This window comes from Thunnus albacares, chromosome 4 (genome assembly GCF_914725855.1).
Source record: "Thunnus albacares chromosome 4, fThuAlb1.1, whole genome shotgun sequence".
NCBI classification, from domain to species: domain Eukaryota; kingdom Metazoa; phylum Chordata; class Actinopteri; order Scombriformes; family Scombridae; genus Thunnus; species Thunnus albacares.
The window spans coordinates 8,820,500-8,837,333 of NC_058109.1; the positions used below are offsets into that span (position 1 = coordinate 8,820,500).

The 16,834-nt window shown below is 41.1% G+C and overlaps 1 protein-coding gene across 5 annotated transcripts in view; it reads left to right on the top strand.

Moving 5' to 3' along the window:
• Positions 1-913: 913 nt before the first annotated feature.
• cpne1 (copine I) overlaps positions 914-16,834 on the top strand; it is a 30,220-nt gene continuing 14,299 nt past the window's right edge. Inside the window, exons 1-3 of one of the 5 annotated variants that reach the window (XM_044350232.1) lie at positions 914-1,036; positions 4,579-4,647; positions 5,964-10,093. In XM_044350232.1, the coding sequence (XP_044206167.1) occupies positions 5,992-8,700 (2,709 nt within the window). In that variant the 5' untranslated portion in view covers positions 914-1,036; positions 4,579-4,647; positions 5,964-5,991 and the 3' untranslated portion in view covers positions 8,701-10,093. Of the gene's footprint in view, positions 1,037-4,578; positions 4,648-5,963; positions 10,094-16,652; positions 16,756-16,834 lie in introns of those variants that run through there. The other 4 variants (XM_044350231.1, XM_044350233.1, XM_044350234.1 and 1 more) reach the window with 4 other exon arrangements.

Here is a 16,834-nt window from a genome sequence, read left to right on the forward strand (position 1 = left end):
TTGTTTGAATCTGTTCAGCCAGCAGGGAGCGTCACTGCTCTGACATCTGTTTAATATTTATTTTATTGAAACTTTACCACAACATATTTCAATTTCACCACAGTCCAAATGTTAAGTATTGTGAACGGAAATTATAATCAAGTATCTTGTAACAGGAAATACAAAATAGATGGACAATAATAAAAGTACAGTAAAAAGATGTATTTAAAATAAAGGCAATCCTATGTTTTCAAAGATGTAATTAATTGGTTTAACATATATTCTTTTTGTCTTGAAGAGATTTTAGAAAGTTGAAAAAATATGTGAAATCATGAAAGAAAAGAGAAAATAATGGTAATTTCTTCTTCTTCTTCTTCTTTTTAAAAAAGGACATTTGTGAATTAAAAAAAAAAAACTCATTCCAACTCCATTATAATCATTACATTAACACTAAAATCAGTTTTATGGTCTTTACATCCAAAATACATTATAACATCTTTAACAAAGTTTAAAATGATGTTTATAATAGAAATGACAACTAAAATCTGACCAAAATCTGGCAACAAAGTTGAAAAAAGAAGAGTGAGTGATTCATTTTCATTTTTATAAGGAGTGAAACAGACATTAGTGGGTTTATGTTATGTAGGATTTGTAAAGGTATTTCATTACATTAAGAAATATAGTAGATCATACAGGGCAGGAATGGAGTTTAAAATCACCACTGAGCACAGGACAGTGGTAGCTGGTAGGATATATAAGAGGCAGGATCAGGAAATAGGGTGTGGTTTTTTTAAATATTTTTTTTTATATATACCAATCAGTATTCAGATGATCTAATGTCATGAATCTACATATTTTGGCACAGTACCTGGCGGTATGCATTTTAAAATTCGTTTGCGATCAATAAGCAAAAAGAAGAAGAAGAAGTCTCGTCATCACCAAGCTCTCGCGGTGTTTGCGCCGACATTTCGTGCAGCAGCCTGCAGAGAGAAGAGAAGCGAAGAGAAGAGCTCCGTTCATGAATTAAACCTCAGTGTGTTTGTTCACAGATTCCTCGGTAAGAATCCAGCAGCGGTAGTCCGCTCAGTGACACACTCACACCGGGAGCCGCTGAAAGCTCGCGCCCTGTCCGCTGCTCCGCACCGACACACACACACACAAAGCAGGGTTCACCCACAGCTAGGTTGGCTAACGGAGCGTTAGCCAGGCAGCTAAGCTAAAGTAGCTACATGCAGTAACATTATTTCTGCTGGGAACTAGCTAGTTAGCTACGATGTTAGGGTTTCGCTGCAGAGGCTTCATATATTTGCTAATATGATGACTGCTTGGTCAAAATCTATAGGCAGGTTTGTTTCAAATGGTGTTTTGTCCGGGAGCTGATATCTAACGTTAGCTACCTAACCGATATAACATTGTTTTTTGTGTGTTTTTCAGTGCGGGTTAGCTATTTTTTAAAATTTTCTTCACTGTGTGAACTGATGAGGAGGAAGGAGGTGTGTGTGTTTGAGCCAAGCCCCTAGGAACAGCACTGAGCTTTGAGGCCAGTTTGACATAGTGGCCAAACCGTGGAATTACGCACAATTTTCAGCTCAGTTTCAGTCGCTGTACAGCAGAGACGACAAGCAAGAGCCCCCCTCCCTTATGACGTCACATCTACCACAACTTGAGCTGGGGAAATGAACAGGCAGGTGGTTGTTGAGGATGTAATGATGGTTGTCATGGAGACATTCTGTTAAAGATGTAATGGTGGTTGTCAAGGAGACATCCTGTTAAAGCTGAACTGATGGTTGTCAGGGAAACATTCTCTGTTATTGTGTGGTCACACACTGAAACTGTTCTGACACAGGTGCCGGTTTACTGACTGTGGCTCCCTTTCAGACATGGAATCTGTAAAAAATAAATTAAAAAAAGGCTGTTTGTCATCCAAACAAACTCTCTGTTATGTAAATTATAACAGAGACATTAAGAGAGAGCTGCAATGCTGTCAAGAGGGAGCAGTGTGGTGTTTTAATTATGAGCATCATCTTTTGCATGAGGAAGGCTCGACCTACTTCTCACTAGTCTAACCAATTCTCTAAATCTCCAAATAAGTAACATGATTTGATCTTTTTATTAGATAGAACATCAATTTCTGTGGCATATTTTATGCAGTCTCAAATGTAGGGCTGCAACTAACCATTATTTTTTGATTTATCTGTTATTTTCTCGAATTAATAGATTAGTTGTTTGGTCCAGAAAATGTGAGAAAATGTGAATCACTGTTTCCTAGAGCCAAAGATGACATCTTCAAATGTGTTGTTTTGTCCTGACCAACAGTCCACAACCTAAAGATATTCACTTTACTGTCATAGAGGACTAAAGAAACCAGGATATGTTCACATTTGAGAAGATACGGACTTTTTTTTTTTCCTTAAAAATCAGTTTTTTTCTTCAAGAATGAAATCTGAAAATGCATTTAGACAAATGGTTTGATAAATGTTGTGGTTTCATAAATTGTGTTTTAACCTCTTTTCTAGCATTCACACCAATGGAGGAAGAGGCTGATCAGACATGAGAAGAATCTCCTCACAGTGTGATTTATCAAAGTGATTACTTTTATTTAGTTGTTTCATTAACTTATTGATTAAAAAGAGATTTGACCTTGTCAGATTGCTATTCTGACTTTTTCCTACAAGTAATTTGGAGGTATATTTAAACATGCGACTGACACATAAAATATCCTGAGCATATATGTATTGAGGCGCATGTCTGAAAGGGGTTACAGTGGGGTCAGTGAATGATTCCTTATATGATGAATCCCATACTGTCTAGAAAATGAGACTATTGACTTTAAGACAGTTTCCTGTACATTAGTTCCTGTTCCTGTTTTTGTCCTTTGTTAATTACAGTGCAGGATGTGCGGGTCAGTGGTGCTTTGCACAAGCAGAACCAGAAAATGTATCGGTCACTTGTGAAATTGATTGAGCAATAAGGTGAAACAAAAGGCTGTGTGCTCCATGCTTCATCACTCCAGATCCTGTCTTATTGTCCTATCTGTTGAGGTTTGAAGTTGGCTGATATGTGGAGATTCCCTAAACTTTGTTCTAAAAGAGATTCTGTTCTCGTGTTTTTGAGGTTTTTAGAGCATCAGTGGTGCTCCATTCTTCTTGTTCAGTTCCACTCTGTTCGCTGTGTTTTTGGGGTTGATGACAAGAATTGGACAGATATGTGTTTCAGCTTTAAACTGAGAAATCAAGGCAGTCTTTTGCTCTTTAATGCTGTATTTTAAATGTAAATGTCTTTCTGGTTTTCTGGCTGTTTGAAGGAGATTCCTTTCTGTCTTCTATCAGCTCAATTGTGTTTCTTATTTTACGTGAATGCAAGCTGCAGCTTCAGTTGATCCGTTTCACTTCACTTTTGATACTCTGGTTGTTTCTCTTACACTTATTAGCTGTTGCAGTTTCTTCTCCTGCTGTGCTTTATTCTCTTGCTGCTGTTGATGCTTCACAGACAAGTTAGCAGGTTGACACCCAGAAGATTGGATGTGCAGGTTGAAAATCCATAAAGTCACTTTTGAAGAAGGAAATGATTTGTCTGTGCTTAAGGTTGAGAACTGAAATCTGTGACGTTGATGTTGATGATGATGATGATGTCAGGAATTGTGTTGAAAGGTCTGGTGAGCTGTAGGTAGCAGCCTCACATCCAGACCAGGATTTTAAAAAGTTTGTATTTGCAACACACAGTGATTGTCATGTCAGATATCAGAGACCATAATATATAGTCTGACGGCCCTGGATCAGGGTTAGATAGAGCACAGAAACCTGAGGATGTGTCTGAGGATCCAGAGATGGTTGTGAAGGATTGTGGAAGCAGTGAGCATTGCTCCACTTGCTGTTGCTCTGCATCTCTCTTCTGTTTGCTTTCTCTTCTGATCAGCTGCTCTCTTTCGTGCCGTGCTGGCAATCAGCTGCTGATGTTGCTCTGGTTTACATAATGCCAATGTTGCTCTGGTTGATAAAATGCTAATATTGCTGTGGTTGACATGACGCTGATGTTGCTCTGGTTGACATATACCTGACATTGCTTTTGTTAAAAAGTTTATGATGTTGCTCTTTTTGCTCCGGTTGATGAGTTACTGCTGTTGCTCCTGTCGACATGATATTGATGTGTTGTTCACTGTATTGCAGATTTGCTGTTTGGCCTTTTTCTCATGTTGTTCAGCAACCAGTTGCTGAAGTGCTGTCTGCTGAGTTGGTGCTGCTGGAGGGTTGAGGAAACAGCTGGATCTGTCCGGCGGACCCCTGCCTTGTTGCTGGCAGCCTGGTTGCTGGGTAGTTTGATGGGTGTTTGCAGGATGTTGCTGGCTGATTGATTGGTTGCTTGTTGAGATCAGTGAAACTTCTGTAGCTCAGCGTGTCCTATCTTCAGTTTACTTCAGTTGTCTACTTGGTGTACACTGTCAGAGTTAGTCATGATGGGTTTTTGTTTTAAGCACCACCCGCCAAATGCTGAAAACACCAACGCACATGTCGGTCACCAGAAGCTAATGTTAAACGTCCTCTGTAAAATTCCATCAAGATGTTTTGAACAGGAATGTTTGTTTTCTGACCTTTTCACCAGGTTTCAGTGTCCTGCAGAAACCCCCTGTCCATTATACAGTGAAACTATACAGACAGCTTAGTTGCCTTGGTGAGTTGAAAGTTGCATGAGATTCATAAAGGTTTACTGCACGAAATGTTTCCAATTCAGCCACAACTATGAGCATTATCTTTGTACTGCATGGTAGACAAAAGTAAGGTTTATTTTAAATTTTAAATTACACACAACTTCTCAGTTACAGGGGCTGATGCGCAGAGAAATTGTTGAGATTTATGGCCTCAGTAATCTTCAGACAAAATAGGTTGTACGACATGTTGTTGGATGTCTCATTTTCTGTTCCACTTTTGGAAATTGGGTCTCAGATGCTGTTAGACAATCTGACAAGCACTTAGTTTGAAGCATACTGAGGACTTAAATTTCCATTAATATAAGTTGCATCAAAAATGTTAACACTGGTGTTAGGCTGAGCTGTTTTACTGAAATACACAGGGGAATGGATTTAACTCTTAACTATAATAAACCAGAACGTACGTCAAAGGTTTGCGAAAACACTTCAGATAGAACAGCAACTGTTTTCTTATAACAAACCAATCAGACTTCACTGGAACAAAGTAATAGAATGTGACTTGCGTGGTGCATGCTTGCTTTCGGATCAAGAAAATGGGTACAGTTAGCTAGCCAGCAAAACATAAGCTTGGCCAAACTAAAAAATTAATATCACAGACAAATGTTTCAGTCCATTTTTCACTATGCAACACATTTTCCCTGTTTACATTGCTCGGAATTTATATCAGACAAATGAGGAGAAGATGTATATTTTTTTCCTCTGGTAAATTTTCTTTTCTTCACTGTGTGTCCTGTCTCTATCCCCTGTAAGATCTTAGCTATTATGGTTTTTTGTTGACATCTATTCCACTCTTTAATTCCTTTATTCCTTGCCTTTGTTTCTTTCACAGCTCTTGCAAAACTGATGGTCAGTGAAGCTATGTTGATACCTATATTGCTTCTATTTCGGTCTAACAAACAGTCTGATGTGCAGCATGATCTCATGTTTTTCAAAGAGCTCAAACAAGTTTATCAAACTTATTCAAGGCTGCAGATGGCTGGAGACTGTTTCAATTTAGCTTTTTTTTCCAGTTTCCTGCAAATGTTGCTATCTTTTCACCCCCATTCCCCAAACCCCTTCCAAACACACCACTGGTTTCCAAATGTCAGGACCCCAAAATGGGTGTGCAAACTTTTTTTTAAAGTGATCTCTGGTTTATTGGATAAAGAAATGTAAACAATGTTGGCCAAGTCTTTATTGGCCTGTAAAGTTAGGTCTGAGTTTCCTGAGGAAACATCTGGAAACCACTGGTCTTCCTCTTTCTGCTCATCATCTGACAGTAGTGTTGCTCTCTCCCCAGGTTGTAGGCCTGTTGTTTAGCAGTCAGTATGGCGGTAGTCATCAGGCTGCAAGGTCTGCCCATAGTGGCCGGCACCATGGACATCAGACACTTCTTCTCTGGCCTCACCATCCCTGATGGGGGAGTACACATCGTGGGGGGTGAGCATGGCGAGGCCTTCATTGTCTTTGCCACTGACGAGGATGCTCGGCTGGGGATGATGCGTACAGGCGGGGCCATCAAGGGCTCTAAAGTGTCATTATTGCTCAGCAGCAAGACAGAAATGCAGAACATGATTGAGTTGAGCCGCCGCAGGTTTGAGGCTGGGGCGGGTGCTGTGGAGACAGCTGCACCTACAGCAGGAAATGCCAACCGGCAAACTGGTGCAGCTCCTATACCCACAGTGCAGCCTGGGGCAGGGGGGAGAAGTGGTAGCCATGGAAACCAGGGTTTCAGTAACACCCCGGCCTCAGTGACGGCACCAAGCTCATCTCAGGAGCCAACAAGCAACAAGGCAGTGGCTAGCCTGGCCAGCGTGGTGCCCAGCTTCCCCAACAGCTACAGCTCTGCCCCTACTGTCACCACAGCTCTGGCATCGCTCAATGCAGGCCCCCCACCCATGCCTCCTCTTCCCAGCATGCCCTCCATGCCCCCTATGCCCACACTGCCCACCATTCCAGTTCCTCCTCCAGTATCTTCCCTCCCCCCGGTCCCTACTGTCTCCCCTCTTTCCCAAGGACCCCCAGTGCCACCTATGTCCCACCTCCCCCACATGTCCTCTCTTCCTCCCTTCAACCCCTCCTTACCTCCTCCTGCAGGACTCGGCTCAGGCCTCCCCTTAGGCACCCCCAACCCAATGCTGTTCAACCCTCTGTCCCCTCTGGCCTCTCTTGGCCTCCAGGCCCATATGAAGGCTGCTGCTGCTGCAGCCACTGGAGTGGCCAGTCCAGATGAGATGTTTGTCCTCTTGCAGAACCTCCCATTCTCCTGCTCAGAGGTGGAGGTCAGGGAGTTTTTCCGGGGTCTGGGGGTGGACGGGGTTCGTTTGCTTAGAGATGGGCAGGGTCGGCCAACTGGCAGGGCTATGGTAAAATTCTTCTCGCCTCAGGACAGCTTTGAAGCTGTTAAGCGGGGAGGTGGCATGATGGGTCAAAGGTTCATTGAGATTACCCCGGGTTCTGAGAGGCAATGGGCTAGCCTCAATAACAGCATGATAGGCCATACTCCCCACAATATCAGTAAATCAAATAACAGCCATGAGTCACAGGACCAGCAGCACCGCCGTGGCAATGCTGGTGCAGGAGGCCGGGATCAGCGAGGAAGGTCACGATCTCCTCATCGGCAGGAGTTCTGCGTCTACCTGAAGGGCCTTCCTTATGAGGCTGACAAGAAACAGATTAAGGAGTTCTTTAAGAATTTGGCCATTGTGGAGGACAGCATCTATATTGCCTATGGGCCAAACGGGCGAGCCACAGGAGAGGGCTTTCTTGAGTTCAAAACAGAACAGGACTACAAGACTGCTCTGGGTGCTCACATGCAGTATATGGGCACCCGCTTCATCCAGGTCCATCCAATCAGCCGCAAGGGAATGCTCGAAAAGATTGACATGATCCGCAAACGTGAAGCAGCACAGGGTGATGGCAAGAACCAGGATGGCTTGAAAGCTCCAAGGAACTGTGCTCATATCACCAACATCCCTTACAATGTCTCCAAGAAGGATGTCCGTGCCTTCTTGGAGGGGGTGGGGCTTTATGAGGATACCTTGAAGGTTCTGACAGATAGCCATGGCAACGGTTTAGGGCAAGCTATCTTCCAGCTGCGGACTGAGGAAGATGCCCGCAAAGCTGAAAGACTGCACCGCCAGAAACTCAACGGTCGCGATGCCTTTGTTCACTTGGTGACCTTTGAGCAGATGAAGGAAATTGAGAGGAATCCTCCTCCTCAAAACAAAAGAGGGCAGCGAAATCAGAACCAGAACCAGCAGAACCAAAATCAAAACCAGCACCAGCAAGCTCAGCCTAGTCCCCAGCAACCCCAGATCAACCCGTTTGCTGGAATTAGTGGAGAAGAGTTTAACTTTCTCAGAAACACCATGGGGAACCTCAACAGTGCTCCCTTTGTGACTCCATTCTCAGCCCCAGGGAACGGACTGGCTGGCCCTCCTCCTCTCCCTCCTCTGGCAGCAGGGCTGGGAGACGTGAATCTGGGCGTTGCTCCACCGCTTGTTGCTGGTCTTCCTGGGGCTCCGATCCTGGAGCCACCTGGCTTTCGACCTGGAGCTGCAGCAGGAGCTCCGTTCAGCCAAGATGGGCTGAGAGGCTTGGTGCCCTTTGACAATGCCAACAGAAAAGTAGGTGGAGGAGGACAGAACCGAGGGGGAGGGGCTAACAACAACCAAGGTCGTCCAGGGGCTGGGGCTACTGGTGGACAGCAAGGGTTCTCTCCAGGACCTGATGGTCTCCGTAACCAGCCGGCTCCTGGAGGAGCCAACAATCCCAACAGTCAACGTGGTGCTGCTGGCCCGACAATTGTAAAGCTTCAGAACATGCCCTTCACTGTAACTGTGGACGAGATCATGGACTTCTTCTATGGCTACCAGGTGCTGCCAGGCTCAGTCTGCCTGCAGTTCAGTGAGAAAGGCCTGCCAACTGGTGAGGCCATGGTGGCCTTCCAGAACCATGAGGAGGCTGCTGCCGCCGTCATGGACCTAAATGACCGACCTATCGGAGCGCGTAAGGTCAAGATTTGCCTGGGTTAAAGCCCCACCCAAAAAAGACTGACTTTTGACTGTGGATAACAGACATTAATCCTACCTGGATCAACCATCCAGGTCAAACAAAACCAACACAAACTATACCTGATCCAGGATCCAAACCCCACTGTTAGCAGCCTGGTTTAGACCTTGCCCTGTCCACTTGATGTCAGTATTACTGAAGCTCCTCCTTTGTGTGTAGATAATGGCAGGTAAGCTCCGCCCCCTGCACTCTGTCTTGTAGGAAGAATCTGATCCAGACTTTGCTCTTTCCTGCAGCTCCACCAGTGACTCTGGTAGCACAAAATTATGATGATGATAATGATGACGATGACATTGGCATGATGTTGGTCCTTTCTTACTGTGTTTCCATGATAATCTAGCTTTTTGTCTAGTGATGTCCAGAGCTGGGACATGTTGAACATATTCACCTGTTTTGTTGCCATGGTAACATGATGATTACAGTGAAGCTGATCTATGCGCTCAAATATGCTGTGCTGCTGGGGTTTAAAATTTACATGCTCTGTTGCTATGGCATTATCTTTACATGCTTTGTTGCTATGGTAAGATGATGATGATGATGATGATGAAAACCCCTGGTATGTTGCCATGATAAAATGTTTATTCTATCTTGCTATGGTAAAATCTTTACATGTTCTGTTGCTATGTTAAAACCTTTACATGCTCTATTGCTATGGTAAACTCTCTACATGCTCTGTTGCTATGGTAAAACATGCTGTAGATGAAAAGCTTTTCTACCACAGTGAAATGTTGGTGCTCTGTTGCTATCCTCTTCACATTCTCTGTTGCTATGGCAAAATTATGATAAAAGCTATGTTGCCATTATCAAATGTTTATGCTCTGTTGCTTTGGTGAAATGTTGACATGCCCCTTTTCTATGGTTAAAATATATTGACATCAAGCTTTGTTTACCGTGAAAGGTCAACACTGTATTGGCCATCATAAAATGATAATTATTTCTCTTACTATTGGTAACCTCTTGACAGCTGTGCTCTGTTGCTATGAAGATGATGTGAGATGGAGAGATTGCTGACTCATGTTTTATTCTGTAAATTATGACTTTGGGCTGCTGAATTCTTTTCCTCTGTCACATTTTTCTGATGTTGCTGTGTTTGGACAATGCCACCCCCCAACTCCTCCTTCCCACTGCACAAGCGCAATAGGTGTTTGGACTGTAGAGCGCTGAGATGAAGTCAGTAGCATTTTTAGTTTGGTAGATTTTTATTATATGTATGTTTGATAATGTTATGGATGTTTCCACCTTAAACATAATTTTTGTTTCTACTGTCTGTGTGAACAAACCTGTATGATGGTATAACCATACATGATGTGGAGTCTCCTTTGCTTTGGCTAATAAAAAAAATGTTCCTGAAGCACATCTGCTCACCCAAGATCAGCTTTCTCTGACTGTCTCCTCCTCACTGTCTGATGACGAAAATTTATCTGATTCATTAGTCCATTTTTGAATAACCAAGTCACTTGTTTCTTCATTGTTAAAACTTGAATGGAAGACCGGGTTGGTTCTGTGTGGAATACAGGCAACCTTCATGACCTACACTTTGATCCAGGAAATGGCTCCAGGTTGTGCCTCATGTAATCACCACTTTTACATTTGAGACTTCAAATCAAATCAAAATTTGACTTCAAATCAAAATTAAAACAACAAAACTACCATACCGCCTCTGCTAACAGCAAGGACCAATGTTCAACTTCTGTGACTCAGATGTAATCATTGGCAAAGTTCTCAAATATAAAAACAAAGACACATGAGAGGTTTAAACAGGTTCAGGTCACCCTTTCCTGTTAAAGTTGGTAAATCTGTTCTGTAGGATCATGAATCTGGTTTGCATTTCCATGCTGACATTAAACCAAACTATACAGTTTGTGTGTGTTCAGTCTGTGAATCCTGGCATACTTAACCATACCTGCCTGGTTGAGAAGTTTTCCCCTGTACTGTCTCCCAGCATTAGTAAACACCTCCACATTTATGCTAAGTTATGCAAGTGTACAGGCTAACTAAACTAGCAGGGAAGCTAATGGCTGATGGGCCAACATGGAGTCAAGCAGCACATTTTATTGGATTAATTTGGCATGATTTAGTGTTTTGTGTCAGACAAAAACAGCCACTGGGTCTCATCAATGTTCCTGATGTTCTAGGTGTTTCATGCTACAGGAGCTGAGAGCTGCTGAGGCGATATAAAGTTTTTTAGATCCCTTGCGTTCATGGTAGGAATTTGTTTCGGAACTACCTTTGCAATAACTTCATATAGCTACTTGTGCTATGATAATAGCCAGTGGCTGCAGCTATTGTTATAGTTTGGACTTCCTCCAGAAATATGGATCAGAGGAAATAACAAAAAGTATTGTGAGGTAACACTTAAGTCCTGCAAATGAATGTAAAAGATGTTCACTGTGATCTTTGTTTTGTCAAGAAAATGCCCACATAGATGAATGGTGCTCATATTTAGGTTTTTAATTCAGTTATCTCTAAGCAAAGATTTGATCATCAGATTCATGGAAACATAGTTTAATGGTGATCAGGAGAAAACAAACGTCTCAGAATAGGTTTCTGTCCTTCATGCTCAATGCAAGTGGGATTTATCATGTAGTCTGTTCCCTTTCTTAGCCTCAGAACAAAGCTAAAATACAAAGAGGCCTGTACAGAATGTAATGGTTATCAACATCATTTATACCCAGATAATGACATATAACTATAAAACATAATTACCATAAAGATAAAACAATTAAGATTTTATTTCAGTATAAATAACCTACATATTATCAGTCAATACAGCTGTTATCGGCTTCTGTGAGGTGCTTCAATAAAACTGTTTAGGCCACACATATAGTCTGATATATGAAAGAGGCATCAGTGGAGGAAGGTAGTTTATTCACCCACATGCTTGATTTTTGTCTGAAGAGGAGCCGACTCCGTACAGGAAATGGCTAATCTCCAAACAAGTACACAGATAAGAGTGTTTGCCTGGTTGCATGCAGTGTTGAAGTGTGTATGTTTGTGTACGTGAGATAGATGAACAGGTCTTAATAAAGTGAAGTGAAACACTTTTTAGACAAATGATTGTTGATAAGAATGATTGTGTGTGTGTGTGTGTGTGTGTGTGTTATTGGACCTGGTGTGTGGAGAAAAGGACAAAAATGCAATGGAAATAAAAGAAAAATCCTGATGTGACACTTGGCTTCTGCAAAGGATGTGAGTCTGGTGAACAGTGTGTTGTGGGACAGGGGTAAAATGATCACTAAATGACTAATGAGCTGTCAATCAATCACCTGCCGATGCCCCCCCCCCCCCCCCCAATACTTACCAATAGACAGACAGACAGAAAGCGGGACTTGCAGGTGAGTGACAGACAAAGATACACATGAGAAATACAAGATTCTGTATCAACAATAGCCTATAAATGTTCTGTTGTAGCCTGTAGACCATCATCATCAGTCTTAGATTCACCTTGAAGAACCATAGAGGACAGGTAACAAAGGGAGACAGGGCCTGTAGATGGTAATTGGCACATGATATGCTGTATGGTACATGGTAGTCTGTAGATTATAGAGTTTAGACAGTAGATGGTAGCGTCTAGACCAGTGGTTCTCAAACTTCTTCACGTCAAGGACCCCTAAACTGACCACAAACCCCCTCAAGGACTCCTGAAGGTCCCCGGACCCCACTTTGAAAGCCACTGGTCTAGATAGTAGATGGTAGCATTCAGACAGTAGATAGTAGTCTGTAGATGGTCGCCTGTATATGGTAGTGTTTAGACAGTAAATGGTGGAAAGTAGAAGTTAGCCTTGAGACAGTAGATGGTCGCCTGTAGATGGCATAAAGTTTGATGAAGCGATAGGTTTATGTGACGGTTTTCTAAATTCTTCTCAACACAGCATGTCTCAGCCTATGCAGTAGTTCAGTCCTGACCTGTAGAAATTTAATCAAATTGGTCTTTAATTAAGCTACAGTCAAAGCTTGCACCTCAACTCCTTATCAGACATCTTGTCTCTCAATGACTTGCAAAAAACAGATAATGAAAACAGGGTGTTAAAAAAGGAAGGACAGAACCATGTTTAACTTGCCCCCCCTTTCCCCTCAATTTTAGACCAGTGTCTCCTTTACAATTAAACAGGTTCTGTTTGAGGATAATATAATCATTTCATTGTTAGTCTTTGTGAGACATGAAACTCAAAATAACACTAATGCAAGTGGTATAGTATTATTTAATCTATTGTTATTCCATCTATTTTTCACGTGGTAACTATTAGACCACAGTCTGACCTGGTGCAGAACAAAGCATGGGATCATTTTGTTCTCAGTATTATAGGTTATTGATTATGATCTTCATGTTTTTGACAGGTTTTCTCAAAATTTAAGCATGGACCTGCAGATCTTTGGATACTCAGCCGAATTTAAAAGAAAACCTCTGAGTTTGAATAGTTGAGACAAACAGCTTGAGTCGGAGACAGTGGAGGGTTCAGCTGAAAGTAAGAGGTTCAACTAAATATGTGAGCAGTTTTTTCTAAGAAATGGATCATTAGAGGATGTGATGATGATGATGATGATGATGTCAAAGATGGCTGAAGCAGGAGCGCAGTGTGTATGTGTGTGAGTGGGTGGGTATGACTTATGTCACTTTCAGGGACACACACCAGACTCAAGACCAGTTGATTGGGAACAGTTTGTGCAACTAGTTGTGTCCCAAATGGGTAAAAAGATGATTTTTGGATTAAGGTTAGGGTCAAGCAAGTAGTGGTTATGGTTAGGGTTAGGGTAAGTCTCCAGTAAATTAATGAAAATACCTCAAAAGTGACTTAAGTAAACCTATGTTTGTGTGTGAGATCTACAGGATTTAAAAGAACACTGGTTTTGTACATTATGCCCCTTTTCTCTCTCAGGACTGTATTTTTCTTTGGTTTGGTCTTTCATGTTCTTTTTTCTCATGCGATGTGACGCGGCACCTTTTCTGACTTCACTGTGGTTCCACAGCAAAAGGATGAATAAAATTAAACTGTTGTTCTCTGTGAGGAGGTTGACTCATACTGTGATCAGTTTATTCTGTTCTTACTCTGTTACATCTGCCCTCAATTATACTCTTTGATCTTTGTAGTAGTTCATCAGGCTTATGAGATTCAGCAACAGTACTTCCGGTGTGAGTATCTACTCCTCAACATAAAAGCACACAAATGTACTTCATCATTCACGAAGTGAGCATGAAAGTTTATTCTTCACCTTGGAAACAAACAAAAGTCAACATTAAAAAATCTTAACTGAAGGTCCACTTACACTGTCTTCTACAGTGGATGACATTGTGGTCAGTTTTACTGCTATAATTTCAATACTATCTCTGTCACAAATGAGCATCTGCTGAGGAAGTCCTTAAGATATGGTTGAAAGCCCTGAGGGACAAAAACTAGCAAGTGGATGTTGAGTTAAGTTTTTTAGTCAAAGTTCAAAGTGGCATAATGTGGTATTTTACACTCACCAAATTAAAGCACAGATTCAAATTGATCTTAGCAAAATGAACTTAATAGGCTAAATTAAACACTATACAATTAATTTTGATTTGTTAATTCACAAACTGAATGTCTGAACACTGCTGTTTTATCATTAAACCTCTTAATGTGTTCGAAAATGGTTTATACCTTTAGTGCTTGACCCGTGTTTGAATTTATTTGCAAGCACTGAAAAAAACACTAATTATCATCCAGTAAAATGTTTTATCTGCTAAGTGAATTATTATTCATCAATAACCATATATAACCACATAGCATATGTATACTTACTTTGATATTTTATGTAACTTATACCACATTTATCGTATAATCTACAAATCATTTTTAGTTTCAAATAGGCACAATTTATCTGTTTTATTACTTATGATGAACAGAACAGGCAAATAAGACCATGAGATGATCCGATAAATTAATTCCCAAAAGAACTTGTTCATATTTTCTTATATGTTAAAAATGAGCAATTATAGTTACATCTTTTGTGTTCTGGGTAAAAACTGACTGCATATACTTCCCTATAAAAAAAGGAGAAAAGTCAATTTGACTTCCAAAAACAAAATTTGATTTGGTCAATCACACAACAAGTGTCATCTCTGGCATGATGTGTGTGCGTGTTTACATGCATGTGTTTGTGTGTGTGCGTTTGTGTGTGTGCATGTGTTGTGCCAGGTGTGTGGTGAGATGTGAGGAAATAAAATGCGAGAAAGCCACAGCCTATATACTGCTAGACAAATTTCAGACTAAAGACCAGTTAATTGGGGACGGCTCATCCAATGGGGGACAACAGCTGTGTCCCCAATTGGTAAAAAGCTGATTTTTGGGTCAGTTGTTATGGTTACGGCTAGGGTAGGTCTCCAGGAAATGAATGCAAGTCTACATAATGTCCCCAAAAGTGACGTAGGTCAATGGGTGTGTGTGTGTGTGTGTTGTGCCAGATGTGTGGTGAGATGTGAGAAATAAATTGTAAGAATGCCGCAGTCTATATAGGGCTATACAGCTGGGGAACAGGAAATGCGTGTGTGTGTGTGTGTGTGTGTGTGTGTGTCTGTCTGTCTGTCTGTCTGTCTGTAGGGTGTTAATGAAAGAGAGTGGGTGTGTGTGCATGGGATCATATTTCCTGCATGCCACTCTACAATTGAATTCAAGTCAATATGCTATCTCGGCATGAAACATAATTTTAATATTCCTACACAATATTATACTATTTTTATAGGATTTCATTACTGTTATTTTTGTTTTGTTGTATTTTTTGTTTTACATGATGGTTTGGCAACATTTACTATGTATTTCTCTGCATAAACAATCCATAATTACCACTGGGTCAAATTTGACCCATAACCCAATAGATGTAACTTTTTTTATAGGCATTAAAAAAAAGAAATTCAGTAGGCCATTGTAGAGGATGATTTGAAGCCTTGTTTTGATCAGAAAAAAATTAAAAGTATGTTTCACACACCTAAACTTTAATATAGGTCAGCTCAAAGTCATCCATGTTTTACAGCAGTAACATTTTAAATCTAAGTTACATCTTTGTTTTCATTGATTCTGGTTCAATACAAATATGCCAAAAATTTTCAATAGCGGATTGGATTGTAAATTGTATTGCTGGACTTGACTTCTCTATCTGTGAAATGAGTCATAGTGCTGAACTGGAAACCACAGAAACCTGCATGTTTAGGCAAGAATAACAGCTTAAAGACTTTTTTTTAAATGTAACTTTGAAGAGATCAGCCTCAGTGTTACAGGGCTAGAGAGACTATGAACTTCAATAAGATGTTTTTTGAGCAATCAGTCTGTCTGATCCTATTTACTTTGATTCCTTTTGTTATAATAGAGCTGGACCCATGGTTTTATGTTTGTTGTTGGTGCTGTAATTTGTTCAATTGATGACCATAAGGCTTTGTGGCATACATTTGGCATACATAATTCAGAAGCTGGTGAAATAAGTTGTATTCATACTGACATTTAACGTTTGTAGACTCCGGTGAGCTTTATTTCTGCCACTGTTCTTGTTCCTACCCTACCTCCCAGTCATACTTCCAGTGTTTGTTTCTTTTTTGTATGTGTGTGTATAATTGTCTATATTGAGTTTTTGTCATGAATATTCCTGAAGGCATGTAGAGGGTGTAAAGTCCAGGCCAGTGGGTGTATTTTGATAATGTAGCCCTATATAATATAATTCATTCATCAGAAAGAACTTATACAGTGGCTAATTTTTATTTGGAATAGCACTTTCTTATATTTTGTGTATTAATGATTGATTGAGTGATCTAGTGGGCAACATTTTAAAGGAAGCAGGGCATTGCTATATCTGGTCGGAAGTGTTTCTTTTTCTGCGGCTACACCCAGTTTCTCTGAGGCCAGAGGGCGTGATTAACAGTCGTTCTATCCAATCAGAACGCGGTTATGCAACTACCTGTCCAATCAGGGCGCAGGATCGCTATCTGCCGCTCCCTGTTAGCTTAAGCTGCTGCGCTAAGCTGTCTTCTGCTTTAGTTGCTGTTAAAATCGGAATTCTTTGCAGTGGTAAGTTTCTGTAAAAAGTCTTAACATAGTGGTTAGGTCGGTTAGTGTACTATACGGTGTGTTTATTCTGACTGAAAAG